Source organism: Acomys minous (assembly GCF_964271855.1).
Source record: "Acomys minous genome assembly, chromosome: 6".
NCBI classification, from domain to species: domain Eukaryota; kingdom Metazoa; phylum Chordata; class Mammalia; order Rodentia; family Muridae; genus Acomys; species Acomys minous.
In genome coordinates this window covers 97,798,648-97,818,722 of record NC_140487.1, presented here as the reverse complement: position 1 = coordinate 97,818,722, position 20,075 = coordinate 97,798,648, and the positions used below count along the sequence as shown (strand labels likewise).

The 20,075-nt window shown below is 44.7% G+C and overlaps 1 protein-coding gene across 3 annotated transcripts in view; it reads left to right on the top strand.

Moving 5' to 3' along the window:
* CTPS1 (CTP synthase 1) overlaps window positions 1-18,735 on the top strand; it is a 28,668-nt gene extending 9,933 nt beyond the window's left edge. For all 3 annotated transcript variants that reach the window (XM_084787829.1, XM_084787831.1, XM_084787830.1), the window contains exons 6-19: window positions 615-698; window positions 1,120-1,200; window positions 6,461-6,612; window positions 7,955-8,087; window positions 10,830-10,918; window positions 12,115-12,209; window positions 13,007-13,069; window positions 13,642-13,685; window positions 14,788-14,884; window positions 15,840-15,895; window positions 15,984-16,080; window positions 16,640-16,784; window positions 17,253-17,341; window positions 17,957-18,735. In XM_084787829.1, coding sequence (XP_084643955.1) covers window positions 615-698; window positions 1,120-1,200; window positions 6,461-6,612; window positions 7,955-8,087; window positions 10,830-10,918; window positions 12,115-12,209; window positions 13,007-13,069; window positions 13,642-13,685; window positions 14,788-14,884; window positions 15,840-15,895; window positions 15,984-16,080; window positions 16,640-16,784; window positions 17,253-17,337 — 1,221 coding nt within the window. In that variant the 3' untranslated portion in view covers window positions 17,338-17,341; window positions 17,957-18,735. The remainder of the gene's footprint in view (window positions 1-614; window positions 699-1,119; window positions 1,201-6,460; window positions 6,613-7,954; window positions 8,088-10,829; window positions 10,919-12,114; window positions 12,210-13,006; window positions 13,070-13,641; window positions 13,686-14,787; window positions 14,885-15,839; window positions 15,896-15,983; window positions 16,081-16,639; window positions 16,785-17,252; window positions 17,342-17,956) is intronic.
* The last annotated feature ends 1,340 nt before the right edge of the window (window positions 18,736-20,075 follow it).

Sequence of the window (20,075 nt, the reverse complement as noted above, 5' to 3'; positions counted from 1 at the left end):
TTAGGTGACCCTTCTGAATAAATTGCAACCTATAGGTTGAGAACTGCTGCTCTAAAGGAAGGCTCCTTCTAACTGAGAACTCTAAACTGAGCAGATCTGTCTTAAGCTTGGGAGGAGAATAATGAACACTGCTTAGACAAGAGTATGGCACATGGCTTACCTGAACAGGTCTTTAAGTCCTCCAAAGTGTGCACTACTGAGTAGGATGGTGCCATGGCATAGGAGAGAGAGCTCAACAGAGCTTGACTTAGATGAGTGCTGAGAAGTGGCAGTGAGAAAAGCAGCAGACTTGAGTTCACACAGACTGGGCTCAGCCCAGTGGCAACTCCTGTCCTTAGTGTGGGCTGAGCCCTGCTTCTGTTGGGCCCCAAAATACAGCTATAACGAAAGCCATTGTTTGTAAGGTTTGGTGAATGGGAGGACAGGGCTATGGAACACTGTTAAGCCAAACCCCGTAGATTGAGTAGACTCTTAAATATGTGCATGTGTAACTTCAGTAAAAATCAAGGCTGAATGGCACAACCAGATTCTCCACTCAGAGATTTATAGAAAAGTCAGGCTTGGAATTTTTCACAGAGAAATGAATCACTTCTTTTTTCCCTTTGGTAAAATAGCCAAGTGCGACAGGGGAACAGAAGACAAAACCCACCCAGAACAGTGTTCGGGAGCTTAGAGGACTGGGGCTTTCTCCAGACTTGGTAAGATTTCCTAGTACCTGCTTTGGTGTTATCCTCCCCCTTTGATTAAAGTCTGGCCTCTGTGGCAGGACGGACATTTGTCAGCATATGTGTTTGGTGAGCAGCAAGCAGCGCTCTGAGTGGGGCTGAGGCTGTGGTTTTCTTGCTGGTACATGTGGAGCCTTGTACTTCGCGTGTCTTGCTTGCAACCCTAAATTCCTTACAAAAATACTAAGGAGGAGGAAAACCAGTTAGCTCCTAGAGTCTCTTATGCTCTCCTTGGGATGTAGGAGTCTTGGTGAAAGAACAGATAGTGGTGTGTTTGTGGATCATGTGCACTGTGCTTAGAACTGACGTTTTCATCTCTATTTTAATTCCAGTTATGGAAAAGCCCTGCTTTGACCCTTCCTTCTGTTCAGTCCCTTGTTTTCTTAATTGTTAGGTGGTGTGCAGGTGTTCACATCCTCTTGACACATCTGTGAAAGAGAAAATATCAATGTTCTGCCATGTGGAACCTGAACAAGTAAGTAAAATTTCAGCTCTGGAAAAGGCCTTTTACTTCTAATTGTCTGAAGCCTGGACTGTAGCTTACTTCTCAAGTCTTGTTATGTTGTAGTTAAGAGGCAGAAGACCATTTTTGTTGTTGTTGCTATTGTTTTTTGTGTTTTGTTCTTTGTTTTTGGAAGCAAAATCTTACTTTGTAATTCATTCTGGCCTTGACTTTATGTTTGTCTTGTTTCAGTCTTTCAAGTGCTGGGCTTGCAGGTGTGTGCCCCCAGCCTAGCTATTCCTTTGCTTTTGTGCTTGGTAATTCCTGTTCAGGAGCCATAATGCCCTGTTTCTGTTGTCCCAACATCCCTTGTTTTTTATTATTAAGGATTTATCTAGGACACAGTGTTACCACCAGTGGTCAGGGTCTGGGCTAGGTGTTTTCAGGTTTCTGGCCTCTTATTCACAGAGTTGAAAATAAGGGCTCACACAGATTTGCAAATGAACCAAGCAAACATCAGAGCAAAATGGTAAAAGATTGGCTGTGAGTCACATGAGTGAGAACACTCAAGGGCTGGTTAGTGTTCAAGATGAGGAGTTAGATACTAAAGGATATGCATAGTTTGGATTGATAGATTAGATCATATTTTTTTTTCCTAGTGTGCATGTCTCTACCCACAAGGCATCTGATTTTAATCATACTCAAATCCAATTATGCAGTCATAAGATGGTAAATTAGGAGATTCTCCCCCAAAAGATTGCCAGAGAATACAGTTTTGCCTTACATACACATGTACATCCCAAACCAATTCAGGACAGATTAACCCTTCTATTTTTCATTGGCAGGGAAATTTACAATATTGCTCAGGTGGTAGTACAGTGACTTGGTGCAGGTTGGAGGTTGAGGAAATCTGAGGTTGCTAGGTGCATTGTTTGAAGATGCATATGTGCAAACGAAGGAACAAGGTTGCTAAGTACATCATTAAAGGAGCATGCTGTGGGCGTGGGGGAGTGTACATAACCCCAAACCAAATGTGGGTCCCAAGCATGCTTGCCTGCCTCAGTTCTTATAAAAAGCTTTTACCACATCCTCCTGATCCCTCAGGGCCAATCACTTCCCTCTCTAGGTTGCTTGTATGTCTCAGATGTGCTGGTTGTGAGCCTGTCTTGTGCTCCTTGATTGTACACATGCATGTATAATCCATTTTATGTTTCTGGAACCTAGGGTCCAGGATGCTGTGGCTCCTGCAATTATTTTAGTCTGTTGCTGTCTTAATAGATCCTGTGATATCTAAGTATGGGGCTTATTTATGGACACACTAGTGGACATAAATAGAGCTTATGGCATTGGTCAGTGTGTTAAAGTTTCTTTTTTAAACATTTGTGTGTATGAGTATTTGGTTTGCATGTATGTCTGTGCACATGTCTGTACACAGTGTGCATGCCTGGTACCTGCAGAAACCAGAAGATGGCTTTGAAGCCGGAACTAGAGTTGCAGATAGCTGTTAACTACCTTGTGGGTGCTGGGACTTGAACTAGGTCCTCTGGAAGAGCAGCCAGCATTCTTAAAAGCTCAACCATCTCTTTAGCCCCAGCTTTTTTATCTTACAGCAAAATACCTGAGGCAACTAATTTAATAAAGAAAGAATGTTTATTATGGTTTGGAGACTGAAAGTCTAAGTAGCATAGCACAGATTCTGGGAAGGTCTCATGGTGGCAGCTGGAGCATGTGGGGGTTGGAAAGATAAATTTTCCAGCCTGGCTGCTGAGAGATGGAGGCATGTGGTTCCTTGTGGGAACTCAAGAATTATAGGAAGAGTGCCTTAATTCCTTCCACAGGTAGGATTCGAAATGTCTTAAGGATCTCCTAGGCCTGATCTTAAGAGTTCCCTAGAACCTTCAATGATGCTAGCTTAGGCCCAACCCTCCAGCCACATAGGTACTTGAGGGGATCCAGATCATGTAGAAACTACAGCACTAGGAATTGCCTAAAGGAAATCAGAAGAAAGGTTCAGGCAAGGAGTTTCCAGATGAGAGTATATAGAGTATGTTTTACTGCTCTATAACTGAGTGTCAGGAGACCAAGCAGGAGAGCCCAGCTCTTAAATTGAGAGCAGACCACTTAATGAAACATGGAGGAGGAGACTTTGGCAAAGGGGGCAGTTCAGATCATTGCCCTGGCACTGACATGCATAGAGCCAGAGGAAATGTCCCTGACCTTTACAGAGGACTTCTCCATGAGGACTCTGGCCTTGCGGTAAAGGCTGGGGTCAGGTTCCTTGTGTGACTCCCAAGCCAGGGGCGCTCCTTCTTGGGTTCTGCTTTCATGCTCAACCCATGGAACACAGAATGAATTTTATTTTCACAGTGACTCTCTATCATGTGTTTTATTCCACATATTTCTGTCTTCACAAGTGAAGATGGGGAGATTCCTTTCTTTAGCAGAATTGACTTTCATTAGGATTATTCCCGAACTGGGCAGTGGGGGCCATACCTTTAATCCCAGCACCCAGGAGGCAGAGGCATGTGGATCTCTGAATTTGAGGTCAGCTTGGTCTACAGAGTGAGTTCCAGGACAGCCAGAATCGCACAGAGAAACCCTGCTTTGAAAAACAAAACAATTATTCTCTGGATGTGGTGGCACATACCTTTAATCCCAGCATTTGGGAGGCAGAATCTATTGGATCTCTTAAGTTTGAGGCCAGCCCAGTATATGTAGGGAGTTTCCTTGAATCAAAACTGTCTAAACTTGATTGTTAATCACTTCACTGGCAGGGAAATTTACACATGCCTATGTATAGCTAGTTCCAGAACAGCTAAAACAAAACAAAAACAAAAAAACAGAATGTGGAAAAAAAATCTCCAAAGCTGTGAAAACTCTTCACTGTTACAGTGAGGGATCTTCTGCTTGTTCTAAACATTGGATTGTTTCTCAAGTTCTAAGAGGTTAGTCTGAATGTAGTTTTTTTGTCAGGCATGTCATTTTCGATGCTTTCTCAGCCCCTGGCTTCCTTTTATGCTTTTAGTTTTTTGAGACAGGGTTTCTCTGTTTTATCTTGGTACTCTTAGACTCACTTTGTAGACCAGGCTGGCCTCAAACTCACCTCTGCCTCCCAAATGCTGGGATCACAGGTGAGTACCACCACGCCTAGCTCACTTTTTATGCGCTTAAGTAGCACAAACGCTTTTAAATGTTCAGTGTTTTCTTTTGTGGGTTATGCTGCTTTCTGGCTATTTAAGAACTCTGCTTGATCACTATCATGAAAAGTTTACTCAGATTTCTTCAAAGTTTTATATCATACCAGACCCAGCTTCGAATTGTGTTTGTGTGTAGTGGTAGATTACCCAGGTATGTAGTCTTTTTGTGTGTGTATACCCAGGTATGTAGTCTTTTTGTGTGTGTATACCCAGGTATGTAGTCTTTTTGTGTGTGTATACCCAGGTATGTAGTCTTTTCGTGTGTGTATACCCAGGTATGTAGCCCTGTTTGATAAAGAGCCATCTTGTGGTAGTCATTTTTCTTTTATTTTCATTGCATATAAGATTTATCTTAAAATATAGATTTATGTATGACCTCATAATTTTTGTTACTGTAGTGAATGATAATTTAAAATTTTGTATTATGGTTAGAAATGGTCCAAATGTGAGGCACCCTGATGATTTCTAGCATTCTACTAAAATTCTGTTAGGTGCAGTTATCTGTAATTCTCTTGTCTTTTATGGACATACACAGGCAGTAGTGATCCATGCCTGTATTTATTACCAGTTGCTTTTTGTTTTCAAATCTACTTTTTTTTTAAAAAGATTTATTTATTATTATGTATACAGTGTTCTGCCTGCATGTACACCTGCAGGCCAGAAGAGGGCATCAGATCACATTGTAGATGGTCGTGAGTCACCATGTGGTTGCTGGGAATTGAACTCAAGACCTCTGGAAGAGCAGGTGGCGCTTTTAATCACTGAGCCATCTCTCCAGCCCCTCGTTTTCAAATCTTACTGTGTTCTTTGTCTGACTGTAATGAGTGACATCTCCAGCACCTGAATAGTGACAGGGCCTATCTTCTTGTTCTTTTTTAGTTGCCTAAACTTTTAACAGTAAGCAGGAATATTAAGTATCAGGCTGTAGCTGGTTTATATTTTCAGAATTTCCCTAATCTTAATTTACCTAGAATTTTTATTAAGAACAGGTTTGTGCTCATATTCCACTGTTACTAACCCTCTCTCCAAGAGAAGGTTTCTCTGTGTAGCCTTGGCTGTCCTGGACTTGCTTCGTAGACCAGGCTGGCCTCATAGATCCGCCTGCCTCTGCCCCTCCTAGTGCTACGATTACAGACATGTGGCACCACATCTGTTTTCTATTGTTACTCTTATTATCTGTACATACTCAATGTGCAGAAGGATAGAGGTTTCTTTTTCTAAATAACATTCCATAAGTGTATATCATGAACTTTGAAATAATTAATGTTTTTTGAGACAAGGTTTCACTGTGTAGTGCTGGCTGACCTGGAACTCACTTTATAGATCAGGCTGGCCTTGAACTCACAGAGATCCTCCTGGGTCTGCCTCCCAAGTGTGGGGAGTAAAGGCGTGTGCTGCCATCACTACCTGGATTGAATTTATTTCTTTCCTTTTCTTCTTCTTCTTTTTAACTTGCCTTATTTCTCACTTCCTGTTGGCCTTCAGCCTTTCCCTGCTGTGTGAACCCCCTTCTACTTCCATGTGCTGTTTCTGTTTTTAAATCTAGATTCGTCATAGGAGAGTTGCCAAATTGTACATAAAAAATGGCTCAGTGAAGTGGATTTCAAATTTGGCTGCACATCCACCTTCAGAGACTTGGACCTGAGTGCTTGTGGGTACAGTGTAGACTTAGGAATTACTAAATTTCCTCATAGATTGTCCTGTACAGCTGAGTTTGAGAGCCACGGATAAACTGTTTGTAGATGCAGGAACAGGTCCTTTGTGGGCATGTGTGTGTTGTTGTTTTGAGATAAGTGTTACGTGATAGCTAAAGCTGTCCTCCAACTTGTGCTTTCTGTCTTATCTTCCTGAGTGCAGAAATACAGGTATGTACCGCCACACCACAGCTGGCTCTTTTTAATGGATTTTGCATCCATGTTCATAGTGGCCTAGCCACTGATTTTCTATTCTTGAATCAGTTATGGAAGTTTATCTTTTTCTAGACAAACATTTGTTGTTCCAAATTAAGTGTTTTACCCTTAAGGTCATATAGCTACAAGTAACCTCAGTTATTTGTTTTTATTACATCGCCTATTAAATCACGTTTTTTAAAACAGGTGATCTGTGTTCATGATGTTTCATCCATCTACCGTGTACCCTTGCTGTTAGAAGAGCAAGGGGTTGTAGACTACTTTCTTCGGAGACTTGACCTTCCTATCGAGAGACAGTCACGAAAAATGCTGATGAAGTGGAAGGAGATGGCAGACAGGTTTGCCTCCTCATAAGTAGTTGTGCATGCATGTCTTAATCTTTTGTTGTAATAATTTGTTAGTGCTACTGGTAGAAAAGGTGCTTACAGGAGGAGACATTCAGAAGGCTAACAGGGTTTATAACCAGCAGCGCTCACAGCACAGAGGAGGAGGCCTGGCCAAGCTGAGCATCCTCCCAGGCCTCCAGGCAGTGAGTTCAGATTACAGCATTTTGCTATTCTATCTTATTAGCTTAACAGCATCAATGGCACAGGGTCCGCACATTCCCAGAGCCCACAAAAATGCTGGCTGGCCTTGGCTACAGTGCTCCTGTGGAATCTCTGATACCCGAGATGTGTTTGGGAACATTTCATTCACTCAGCTAGAAAGAGCTGATCAGAGGTAGACTGCTGCCACCTGGTCCTGACGCTCTGAGGTTGTCTCATTTCTAAGATAATCATGGTGTAGAGAGGGTGACCCAGCTGTAGTAGTGGTGGCAGTGTAAGTACACACAGGGAGCAGAGCACTCCTTCTGTTGTCTTTGATAACTGCTTTTACTCTGACAGTTTCCTTTTTGGTTTTTGGCCATTTATGTGCATATCTTTTCCGTCCATTTGCATGTAGCTATAAACATGCCTGTAGTTTTAATGGTTGTTTTTATAAAACATGAAACATTGTCAGTCTGTTACTAATTTTGCTTTAAAACGAAAATCTTAGTAAGCCGAGACATTTCCTCTGTGACTATACCATAATTTATCTGAGTTATCACATTAGCTCTTAGGAATTGTTTGTTTAGTTTTTTTGCCCTTTATAATTTTGTTTGTTTGTTTGTTTTTTCTGTGTAGCCTTGGCTGTCCTGGACCACTTTGTAGACCAGGCTGGCCTCGAACTCACAGTGATCCACCTGCCTCTGCCTCACAAGTGCTGGGGTTAAAGGCGTGGGCCACCATGCCTGGCCTGATTTTTTTGTTTGTTTTTAAAGACGTTTATTTATTTTGGTTCTGTTTGTGTGCTTAAGTGTGTACATGCTACAGTGGGTGTGTGGAAGTCAGAGGACAATTTGTGGGATTGTGGGATTGTGGGGATCTGTTTTTCCTTTCTCCTGTGGGTACTGGGGATAGAGCTCAGATCATCAGGCTGTGCAGCAAGTGCTTTTACCCACTGAGCCATCGTTAACCCCAGTCCTACCCTCTCTGCAAAGCCTGCGCTGTTGAGCTGAGGGTCCTGTTTATTTTCTGTGCTTAGTGCTGAGGTGATATTCTGATTATCATCTTCCCAGGCATGTTTCCTCCTCCTGCAGAAGTGATTTTCATCTCATGATGTGGACATTAAAGTAACCATCTTGACCCTTATATTTGCTAGATATGATCGCTTGCTGGAGACCTGTTCTATCGCTCTTGTGGGCAAATACACCAAATTTTCAGACTCGTATGCCTCTGTCATTAAAGCTCTAGAGCATTCTGCATTGGCTATTAATCACAAGTTGGAGATCAAGGTAAGGAAGGGCGGTTGTAGGTACAACCATGGAGTAAATAGAGACAGTTTGTGTGTGTGTATGGTTCAAACCTTAAATTTTTTTATTGGGTATAGGTGTATGGGGGTCCATGTGTGTTGCTATGGCACACATGTAGAGAAGGCAATTTGTAGAAGTTAGTTTTTTCTTCCACATGAGGGTTCTAGGGATTAAACTAAGTTGTCAGGCTTGGCAAATGCCTTTACGCACTGAATCATCTCAAAGGCTCAAGCCTTGTGATCTTGTAGATGCTCCATGCTTACCTGCTTTATGGCTTTTGGACATCTGCATTCATTTTTAGGGATAAGGAAGATTTATATTGGTTCTTTGCTCCAAGGAGACAATAGAATATTTTCCAGAAATAATGAAAGGGCCTCAGTGCAGGGATCTCTGTGGAATGTGAGGATCTGGTAGACATAGATATAGGCACAGCTGATGGCACTGCCTGGAGACCCTTTTGCCGGTGTGTGTCAGTACTTACTCCTGTTAGGTGTCATGGTTAAGGGATAGACTTCTCAAGGAAGGCCCTGAGAAGGATGCTAGTTTTTTCCATGAACTGGGTCATCATAGATTTTACCTTGAGGTTTGGGGAAGTAACTGTAAAGTATTAAACAGGGAAGATTAGCAACAGCAGCAGAAGAACCTTACTTTAAAAATAGGCCCAAGATTTGAAGAGAGGATTCTACAAGGAGTAAACCAGGTATAATCTGAGCAGTTTTTAAGTCCATTGCATTAGAATCTAACACTACTGAAATGTTCTTATCTTGTTTATAAATCATACTTTGATTTGAATTTGAATCCAGCCTAGAATATGAGACCTATCTCAAAAAAGGAAGGGGGCCAGGAAGGAAGGAAATTTGTAAAATGAAATACTTGTGACAGGATGCTCAGCATTTGGTTTTCACAGGAATAATTGCAAACGAATCCCAGTAGACTGGCAGCACATACCCATAAGGTGGCTGAGAGGACGGGGACCTTGTGCTTTGCTGCCAGGAAGGCACGTTAAAGGTGCACTGCTTTAACAAGCACTTTGATAGTTTCATATCAAAGAATGTCATGGCCTTATGCTTTCACACCGAGGTATTTACTCAAGAGAAGTGGAAATGATTTGGGCTGAGAAGGTGGTAGCTCAGTTGGTAAGAGAATGCTTATCTAAGCATTCAGTGGATCCCTGAGTTCAATTCCAAGCTCCACATAAAACTGGGCATGGCTCTGCATACCTGTAATCTCAGCACTTGGGACATAGAGACAGGAGGATCAGAAATTCAGGGTTATTCTCAGCTACATAAGACAGGTGGAGGCTAGCCTGGGCTATATATGAGACCTGTTTAAAAAAACAAAACAAACAGCTGGGCGTGGTGGCGTATGCCTTTAATCCCAGCACTCGGGAGGCAGAGGCAGGTCGATCACTGAGTTCAAGGCCAGCCTGGTCTACAAAGCAAGTCCAGGACAGCCAAGATAACATAGAGAAACCCTGTCTCGAAAAACCAAACCAACCCAAACAATACCAACAAAAAACCACACACACACAAAAAGATTTTATGCAAATGGGTACAGGTATACCACCTTGTTTGGAAACAACCCAAATGTATGTATGTCAGTGGGTAGAGTGTGATATATTTATGCAGTGGAAATTGATTCAGAGATACAAAGAAATAAACGTCTCTTAGAGCAGCAGCACAGCCTGAGCAAAAGAAACCAGGCCCTCGACTACAGATGTGTGGCCCATTTATATGGAGTTCTAGAGGAGTCAAGGCTGGTGGTCTATGGTGGCAGAATCAGCCCTGTGTTGTGTAGAATTGAGAAGCAGGGAGCAGCTGCCCCCACAGTGGTTTTTCCTTTTTTGGACATTGGGTACTGTGTTTTTGAGTGGTACACATCTTCATGAGGTGCCTTCTAGCTTTGGGGTGCATTCTGACTTCATGGGGTATATCTGTCTCATGGGGTATGTCTTAGTCAGGGTCACTAGTGCTGTGAGGACACCATGACCAAAGCAGCTTGGGGATGGAAAGGGTTTATCCAGCTCACACTACCACATCACAGTTGATTATCAAAGAAGGTCAAGCTCAAACTGGCCAGGACCCTGGAGGCAAGAACTGAGGTGGAGGCCATGGAAGGGTATTGTGTACTGGCTTGTTCATCTGCTTTTTTATGTAGAACTCAGGACTGCTAGCCCAGGGTGGCCCTGTCTCCATCTACTGATAATCATGGAAGTGCCCATAGGCTTGCCTACAGCCTGATTTTGAGGCATTTTCTCAACTGAGGCTTCTTCCTCTCTGATGACTCTAGCTTGTGCCAAGTTGACATAAAACTAGCCAGTGTAGGGTACATTGGACAGATACTCCTAAAATGTTTGCATCTTATTGTTTCTAAGGCATGTTTTGATTCAGATGGGGAGGGGGGAGGGAAACCAGCTAGCAAACCAACCAAAATCTTAGGTGGAGGTAGAGAGTGTCATTTGAACAGAGTAGAGTCTTCTCTAGTGGCTTACTTGCAAGAAAATCTAAATACTCTCTGAGTGGAGTGGGTAGAACTGGACTTGAAGTTTAGATAGTTGTAAAGGGGACTCTTAGTTAAAATATTTAATTTTATTAAATATTAAATTGATTTTAATTATATTGTCATTTTAAAACTGAAATTAAGAGAGATGGAACATTGATAATTGAAAGTTGAGTGTGGTTGGATTCATAAGCTGTTGTTTCTCTGCCTGCCTTGGTGCACCAGTACATCGATTCCACAGACCTGGAGCCCAGCACCATGCAGGAGGATCCCGTGCGCTACCATGAGGCATGGCAAAAGCTCTGCAGTGCTCAGTAAGTAGCCTTTGCCATGGAGCTTTTGCCAGTGATTGTGGACCTGTGCTTTCAGTACTGAGGGAAGTCATTTGCCTGTGAAAGTATCTTGATAATTAGATTGCACAGTAAATGGTATTTAAAAAAATTTAAAAGTGCAGCTCCCCATTATAGTTGGCTCGGAAGAAATCACATTCTCATTTCACTGATTCTTGTTATGTACACTCATCATGAGGCTTCAGGATTTTTTTCATGCAGATCATTTGATGAACAGCCATCAAATGTTTCTGGCAGCAGCTACCATTTAGAGATGCCGAGGATCAAATGCAGGGCCGTGCTAGCCATGTGCTCTCTATCGCTAAACTATATCCTCAGGTCTCCCCCCCCCCCCAACTTTTTCTTTTTCTTTTTTGAGACATGGTTTCTCTGCTTAGCCCTGGCTGTCCTGTAATTCTAGGCTGGCCTTAAACTCAGAGATCCACCTCCCTCTGCCTCCCAAGTGCTGCCCCAGCTAGGTTTTTCTTTTTTTCTTTTTTCAAGATTTATCATGTATAGTGTTCTGCCTGCATGTGTCCCAGCAGGCCAGAAGAGGGCACCAGATCTCATTATAGATGGCTGTGAGCCACCATGTGGTTGTTAGAAATTGAACGCAGGACCTTTGGAAGACTAGCCAGTGCTCTTAACCTCTGAGCCATCTCTCCAGACTAGTTTTTCTTAAAGTAGTAAAAACTAACAAGCATCTGCAGAGATGCTTGGTCAGTGTGGCACACTGCTGAGGAGTAAAAGCCCTCTGACCTCTACATGTGTGCCTGAGAAGAGTGTTGGAATCAGGAAGGAGAGTGAACTGATCATCCATGGAACACACCCAGAGTCTTGTACTTAGGAGGCTCAGGCAGGAGGGTTGTGGGTCTGAAGCCAGCCTGGGCCATCCTGAAAGACCCACCTCCAAGGAGAAGTACGAATAGAGGCGTGGGGCAAGGGCTGCCCGCTTCGTCATGGTAGACTGCTGTCTGTCCCTGAGATGGGCCGTGTTCACACGCACATCCCAAGCACAAAAAGTACACACTCAACAGTCTCTCAGCTGCAGTCCCAGTCCCTGGGGGCTGAGCTGGAGGGGAAGCAAGCTCATGGCCTCAGTGTCATGGCCGTGACTTTTTTGGTATGGGCTGAGAGCTGGATTAGTGGAAAAGGGAAGCTGTTTTGTGGTCTTTCTTCAGTGGAGTGCTGGTTCCAGGAGGATTTGGTGTTCGGGGAACAGAAGGAAAAATTCAAGCAATTGCCTGGGCTCGGAAACAGAAGAAGCCTTTTTTGGGTAAGGAGTTCTGCTGTGCCCTCTTTACTTTGAACAAAGAATGAAGAAAATGACAGTGACTCAAGACATGCACACATTTTTTTTTTTTTTTTAAAGAGAGGAAAGGAATTTTCTAGGGGGAAATTCAGTTACATTTACTGAGGTCTGTGTGTTCAGGCACGTGCCACAGCATGCATATAGAAGTCAGAGGATGATTTGCCAGGGTCTTTTCTCTCCTACCGTGTGTGTCCCAGGAATTGAACTTAGGCTGTCAGGCTTGCTGGCAAGCACTTTTACCTGCTGAGCCATCTTGTTGGCCTTTAGATTTGTAATGCGCAAAGTGTATGAGAAGCACATAGATGACAGAGAGTTTTGATAAGGTGGGCTGCCAGGAAAGACTGTTTGATAAGGTGGGCTGCTAGGAAAAGGAAAGACTGTTTGCAGTAGCGCGTGTACGGCTGGGCCTGTGTCTTCCTCACTTGGCAAACCAGCCAGTAACTGGGGCAAGTGATTTTGGATGCTTCTTTTAGATTTACACCAACTTGATCAGTTGGTAAATGAGAACTTAATGAGAAAGGATAAGGAACTTGGATTTTAAGGTTCCTAGTAAAATATTGTTTCTTTAACTGACTACCTTTGCAGAACCCCTGAATCTTCATATGTACATAGGTGCCAATTTTAATTCATTACAGGTAAACACTTTTGGGTATTTCTGACTTTGTATGATTTCCACTTAGGACATAAAGACACTGACAGGCTGAGGAAATGTGGGAGTTGCCCTCTCATTGGAGATTGATGTTTTTTCCTTCTCTTGGAAGGTGTGTGCTTAGGAATGCAGCTAGCAGTGGTGGAATTTTCAAGGAATGTGCTGGGATGGAAAGGTATGTGTAACTTTAGTAACTGATTCCTGGAGGCCCTGACAGCCATTGTGAGCATAATGCCTGCTTTCTCAGCACCTCTCAGTGCTCAGTGAAGTGGGCACTTTGTTCATAGTGGTGCATGAATCGCTACATGTCTGAGGGAGCTCCTGAGCTCGCAGGTCTTTGGCTATTGCCCCGACCTGTCTTGTTTCAAGATCCTCACTTTGAACACAGTGACGACCATGTGGTTGCCTGGAACCAAACCTGGGTCATTTGTAAGAGCAGTGAGTGTTCTCACTACCTGGCTGTTTTCCTCAGTCCATAACCATCTACTTTAAACTGAGAGAGCTCATAATTTGATGCTTAGCTGAAACTAGTAAGTAACAGGTTTTGTTTATAGTTATTTTCTTTTCTTTCTGTTTTTTTGTTTTTCAAGACAGGGTTTCTCTGTATAGCCTTGGCTGTTACGGAACTCGCCCTGTAGACCAGGCTGGCCTCAGACTCACAAGAGATCTGCCTGCCTCTGCCTCCTGAGTGTGGGGATTAAAGGCGTTTATAGCTATTTTCATAACTCAATTATTTTAACTTTTCAGATGCCAATTCTACAGAGTTTGACCCTAAGACTAGCCATCCTGTGGTGAGTCAAGCATTTGAACCTCTCTGGGCCTTATAAGGGTGGAAAGATGTCTGTGAAGCAGGGGATGACAGACAGACAGTGAGGCCATTGTGTCCTAAAGATCCCCTCAGACCTCATGACAAGGACTTTGTGAGTTTTCACCTAGTTCCTCACCAGCCTTTCCAAGTTTCCATAGGAAGTCTTTAAAAGACAGATGTGATTCCTGCTAGTAAGAGGATGTTCCCGAGTGAAATAGTTCTTCCATCCCCTCAGCTCCTGGGAGGAATCATGCGTGTGTGGAGCACGCATGGTAGTCACTCTGGTCAGAGCTCCACATTTAACAGTTTATGGTCTTCCTAGGGCCAGTCCTGGGAGGTAGACAGGCTTAGGGTCCAGGGTCCATGAACTAAGGGCTAGTGATTTCTTTAGTGGTAAGCAAAGCTTTTCCAGGCTGCAATTCTGTTGTGGATCACCTAGGGGCATGTGGCCTAGTCAGCCTGTGGTAGTGATAAGGCTCACTGAGGAGGGGCATTGTCTTTGTTTTTGAATCCCTAGCCCGTGAGTGACAGTCATGTTTAGGTGTTTGCTCTTTTCAGTGTTCAGTAGCTGATGAGCATTGGTTGTGTTTAAAGGAGGGACTGTTAGTCACCGAGGACACTGACAAGGTGGACAAGGGTTTTGATCTCAGTGACTTAGCATCTGCCTATTTGTTCTGAAGTTGAAGTTTTGTTAGTGTAAGAACAATGATGGGATGAGGGAGTGGAGCCCAGGGATGCCTGAAGGGGGGATTACAAGGTGCTCAGGCATGGTGGGCCAAAGGGTGAGCTGTATCAGACCCCTCTGGGTGCCACAGTCCATCTGTTCACAGACTTGCTAGTGGCTGCTGGTCTTGCACCCTTTTCTCAGTCCCAAACAACAGCTGTGTCATGGCTCGTTAGTCTTGTGTCCATGTTGCTATGACATAACAGAGTCTTTGGCATCCCAAGTACTGGAGCAAGGGACAGCATCAAAAGGCTGGCTGAAGCACTGAGCTTCTGCACTGGAGGGCTTCACTTGGGGAAGGAGCTCTGGTTTTAACAGAAGCGGAGTTTGGTGGTCAGACTTGTTTTCTGAACATCTCTAGGTCATAGACATGCCAGAACATAACCCTGGGCAGATGGGTGGAACCATGAGGCTGGGCAAGAGGAGAACCCTGTTCCAGACCAAGAACTCAGTCATGAGTAAGTTGTTTCTCAGGAGTCTGGCTTTTGTCCTGGTCTGTGCAGGACATGTGGGCTAGGTGGCACTATAGATAGATCCAAAGGGCCAGGCCAGCCTTTTCTTGGCTTTGTTCCTTTCCTCCTTCTTATTGCATGCTTGCTTAGGATGTACCGTGTAAGCCAAATGTTCTCTGGTAATGCACCTGGGCCCTTGGGTGTGGCTATCTCAACAAGACAGGCCATTAGATTAAATCCATTGCAATCTGTGGTTACTTTCTTATACTAGTAAATAGAACTGTGGAAACAATTTCATATAGTTTAATCTAAATACATTTTATTCCAAAAGAAAAAAAAATGATTGCAGTTAAAAACTTAGGGGAGTTGGAGGAGAAAAGCATCTTAAGAAAATGACCCTACTAGACATTGTCTTGCCTAATGGAAACACAGCTCTTTTAACCATTGGTAGAGGCCCTATGTCTGTCTGGGGGTTCCAGCCAGACTATTTTGACAGAGTTAATTCATGAGTACCACTTTCAAGTTCTTCCAGCTGTGGTCTTCAGTGGGTTTGAGGATGAGTCAGGAAGCACCCCATTTTCACATACTGTGCCTGTTCATCCATAGTCCTCAGGCACCAACCTACTTTTTATTTCCCTTCACCACACTGTTCTCAGGGACCTGGCTTTCTGGGAGGGCCTGTCGTCCCTGTGGTGGTTTCCGACAGCACGGTGCTTTGTATTTAGCAGTGGTGTGTTCAAGGGAGGTGGTGCAAGTTGTTCCTACTATGGTTCTTGGTTTGGGCAGAGGAGCCCAAGCCCCAGGACTTACTTTCTGAGTTATGTCACGAGCAGGTAAATGTGGCTAGCAGAATTTTGGTGGCATTGTTCACCTACATGGTTCAGTGGGTTGGGAATAGTGAGTAGTTTGCATAGACGCTTTGTGCAGGTAGAAGTCACACAAATTGCTTGGCTTTCTGCAGGGAAACTCTATGGGGACACAGACTACTTGGAAGAGAGGCACCGCCACCGATTTGAGGTGAGGATGGGAGCCTGCTCCTTCCGTCTCTTACTCTGCAAAGAAAGTGATGGAGAGGCCAGAACAATGAGTTTTTCTGCCCCACTAGGTGAATCCAGACTTGAAAACGTGCTTGGAAGAGCAAGGCTTGAAGTTCGTTGGCCAAGATGTTGAAGGCGAGAGGATGGAGATTGTGGAGTTGGAAGGTAGTGATAACTCAGTGGAGAAAGTGTGTGGGAAAATAGAAAAATGTATCTCCCTGTGTGGTGATGTCACACACCAAGTCCCAGCACTTGGAGCTGAGGGAGTAGGATCATGAGTTCCAGGTTAGCCAGGGCCTCAGAGCCATATCCTGTCTCAAAAAAAGAAAAGTGTGCTTTTGTGCCTGATTTGGTGTTGAAGGCAGCAGCTTCTGAGAAGGTTCCAGAATGGGGGAGGCGCATCCCTCTGCATGGCTTCCACGGGAGTGAACCCTTCCCCAGGTTTTGTGTGAACAGTGTGGCTCAGCTATGCCAGTCACAGGATAATCAGGTGGGACTCTGGAGAGCAGGTGCCTGAGCTGTGAGGCACACAGCGCTGAGGAATACTGTCGGCTCACTCTTAATTTGGGGTTCCCTTTACCTACATTTGGGTGTTAAGAGTTATTTTTAGACACTCTGGGTTTTTTTCATTTTTACTTTTTCCTTTTCTTTCTTTTTTCTGTCCGTCTCATCTTTTAACTTGGTGTGCAGAATAGTAATTTTTCCTCCTGAATTTGTGTTGCAGATCATCCGTTCTTCGTTGGGGTGCAATATCACCCTGAGTTCCTGTCCAGGCCTATCAAGCCCTCCCCACCCTACTTTGGCCTCCTTCTGGCCTCTGTGGGGAGGCTCCCACATTACCTTCAGAAAGGTTGCCGGCTCTCACCCAGGTGGGGACACTAACTCATCACAGCGAGGCTCTGAGAAAAAGCCATAGGTGGCAGGGCCCCATCCTTGTGTAGGCGACCATACACTGCTCAGCATTCTATGAAGGTTGCCGTTTTTTCCCTGGGGTTTTGTTAGGCTGCCCCTGTTTTACTGGCCAGGCCTCATCTTTGTAGTTTCTGGGTTCTGTTATTGCTGCTGAGCAGATACTGTTCATGGCAAGGAGGTCACAACCAGGTGGGCTTATGCCCTATTAATTCTTCTATCTGAAACTGGTTTTTCTAAGTGGGTGGTTAGCATGTCAGTGCTGAAATACTGGGGAGGGGGTTTATCTCTTGGAACCAGAGGAAGGAAATTCTCCCCCAGCCTCATGCATGTGATAGAGAGAGTGGCCATGTGTGGACATTGGTTATAAAGAAGAGGAAGCAAAGTGAGTGAAGGATGGGGCGTGAGTAAACCTTCTGAACCCACAGGGACACTTACAGTGACAGAAGTGGGAGCAGTTCCCCCGACTCTGAAATCACCGAACTGAAGTTTCCATCAATAAGTCAGGACTGATGAGGTCAGTGACATTTTTAAGGTTTAGAAAAAGAAAAGAAAAAGTGTTAACAGACTTCCTAGAGCTCACAGGCCAGCCAACCTAGTTGTACTGGTGAGCTGCAGCTTCTTTGAGAAGTTGTCTCAAAAAGTAAGTTGGAGCCAGGCATGGTGGCACACGCCTGTAATCCCAGCACTCGAGAGGCAGAGGCAGGCGGATCGCTGTGAGTAAACCTGAGTTTGAGGCCGGCCTGGTCTACAAAGGGAGTCCAGGACAGCTAAGACTACACAGAGAGACCCTGTCTCAGGGGTGGGGTGGGGTGAAGCAAACTGGAAACAGATGTGAAGATAGATGCCTGCCAACCTCTGTCCTCCACAAAAGAGCACACACACAGGGGCACACACCCATACCCCTCCGGGTGGCCTGCCATCAGCAATCTTGAACTAGGCAATTGCTGTGGACTGAGTGCTTGTATCTGGCTGAGGCACAGAGGTTGCTGCAAGGCCTTGAAGGTGTGTGGTTCTGTGGAATTGCAAACATAGGCTTCTGTCGGTCTCCCACAGGAACAGGCCCTGCAGCTAAGTTCTGACACTTCTCTAAAAAACATGTAATTCTAGCTTTTTTTTTTTTTTTAAACAGGATGATTCTTCAAGAAAGCCTTCAACTTTTGATAGTTTACGACTATGATTTTACACTCTGCTTTTGACACTTCTTTTAAATTATGTTTGTATTAAGATTATTTTATTATGAGGGAAAGGTATTTGGAAAACTTTGTCACTTGCACGTCCCATCATTTATATTGGATCCTGCAACATATGTATTTGTGCAACAATTCCTTTGCAGTTTGCGTGTTTTCTGAGATGGGAAGCAGGACTCTGTATGGGACCTGATGGTGGCCAGTGGCTGGTTAAAGGCCACCAACCACTTGAGTCACTGTCATTCGAGTGAGTTGCTTTTATTTCCCTGGGGTGCCAAGGCTTCCAGTGCTGGGCTGCTGACTGTGGGTGCTGTTGGAATCTCAGTGCTGCTGGGTTGTAAGGGGACTTGGTACCAGCTGTGGTTGGCCTTCACCATCCAGAGGGACATTTGGTTCTTTGGTACATCAGACAAGCTCTGGCTATAAAGTGTCACATACAAACCCTGGGTCTCTGGCTGCACTTTCTGTTGCTGGGGCTGAGTACACTCCTTGCATCAAGGGGTCAACAAGGAATCTTAGGGTAATTGGTTCTGAAGCCTTCTCTTGTTTATGCAGCATTGATTTGAGGGTAGTTTTTCCTTCTAGAATGGTATTATTGCAGTTGAAATGCAATTCGAAGTTATTTTCCTAATGTGACATAGCAATGGGCATGGCCATGTGCCTATGATATGGTGGCTGGCTCGATGTATACTCCTAACTTAATAAATAATGTGGAACCATTGGTGTGCTTCTCTTTTACTGGCTTGGGTGCTTTCCCATGGGCACTGAGCTTCATTGCCAGGGCTTCTCCTGGGCCAGTCTTAGTGAGCAGTCTGAGTATCAACCTAAGTTGCGAGCCTTAGTAGCAAGTAGGCCTGGTTGTCATGACATATTGTGTGCCAAGGGGTTAAAAGCTAGTTGGTGCTGTGTGCTTCTTAGCAGGAGGAGAAAAGAGAAGGAACCGTGGCTGCCTGGACAGGGTCCTTTGCCCACTGCACACAAGACACTTCATACATGGAACCAGGCAGCTGACCTCGAAAGTTCAGGCTCAGAAGTTCAAGGTCATAGGGCAGGGTTCTTTCCGTAATCGGTTGTGGGGTGTTGGTGACTTTGGCCATTTTCTTACTTGGACTATAGGCCTGGCTATGGATAGGTCATAGCATCCTTCACTTGCTACAAATTGGGACATGGAAACGTAGGGAGGAAAAGATATTTCACCAGTTTGCCTAACTCCTACCTTTGGTCCAATGCCATAGTCGCCTTGAGGCCCAGAGCCCCACCCTTCTAATTCCTTATCAAAAGCATGTCTTCGCATTCTGTGAGTTCATGGCTGGCTTGTGGATGATTCTACTTCTTTCTTTCTACTCAACGGTCCCATCATTTCCCACACTGAGGCAGTGTTCTAGAGGGATGTACCACTGTTGTCACAATAGTGAGGGCTGGCTGGGTGTGGTGTGGTGTTTTTCTCCTGATGAAGGTGGCCTCACTATTCGCCAGTTTCCACATGCCAGCTACCTGTTAGCAAAAGGGAATCCTACATGGCTCTCCAGAGTTTGCTATGCTAACTGTGCTGCCAGGACTGATGCTTGACGGTGCTGGAAGGCAATGGTCCAGTGACTGCCAGTGCTCAGAGGGTTCTCACCTCAGACTTAGGGGACAAGGGCAGCCATGCTCCCTGGTGACCACCTGCTTTGACAAAAACCAGCTTCTAGAGAAGATGCTTCTGAGGAGGCTGCTACCTGGGCCACAATCTAGCATGGCGCTTTGCACATTCTCCTCTGGTTTCTTGACTAATTGTAGGCTTTGGTCTTCTTAAAACCTACGTTATTAGGGGTTCTTTAACGCATACACCTCCCTCCCAACCACCTTCTCAGGCTCAGCTCCGCCAGCGACCCCACTCTCCCTAGTCAGGGTTCCAGCAGACCTGCTCAACAGCTACCCAGCCAGAGTGGCTGCAGCGGCAGCCGCAGGAGCCTCCAAGTGGTCTCTGGAGTGGTTCCCTAGGAGTGCCTTGAAGCAAAGCTAAGAAGTCAAGAGATGCGAAGTGAGGCAAAAGCAAGCTCTTTGTTTTGGATCTGTTTC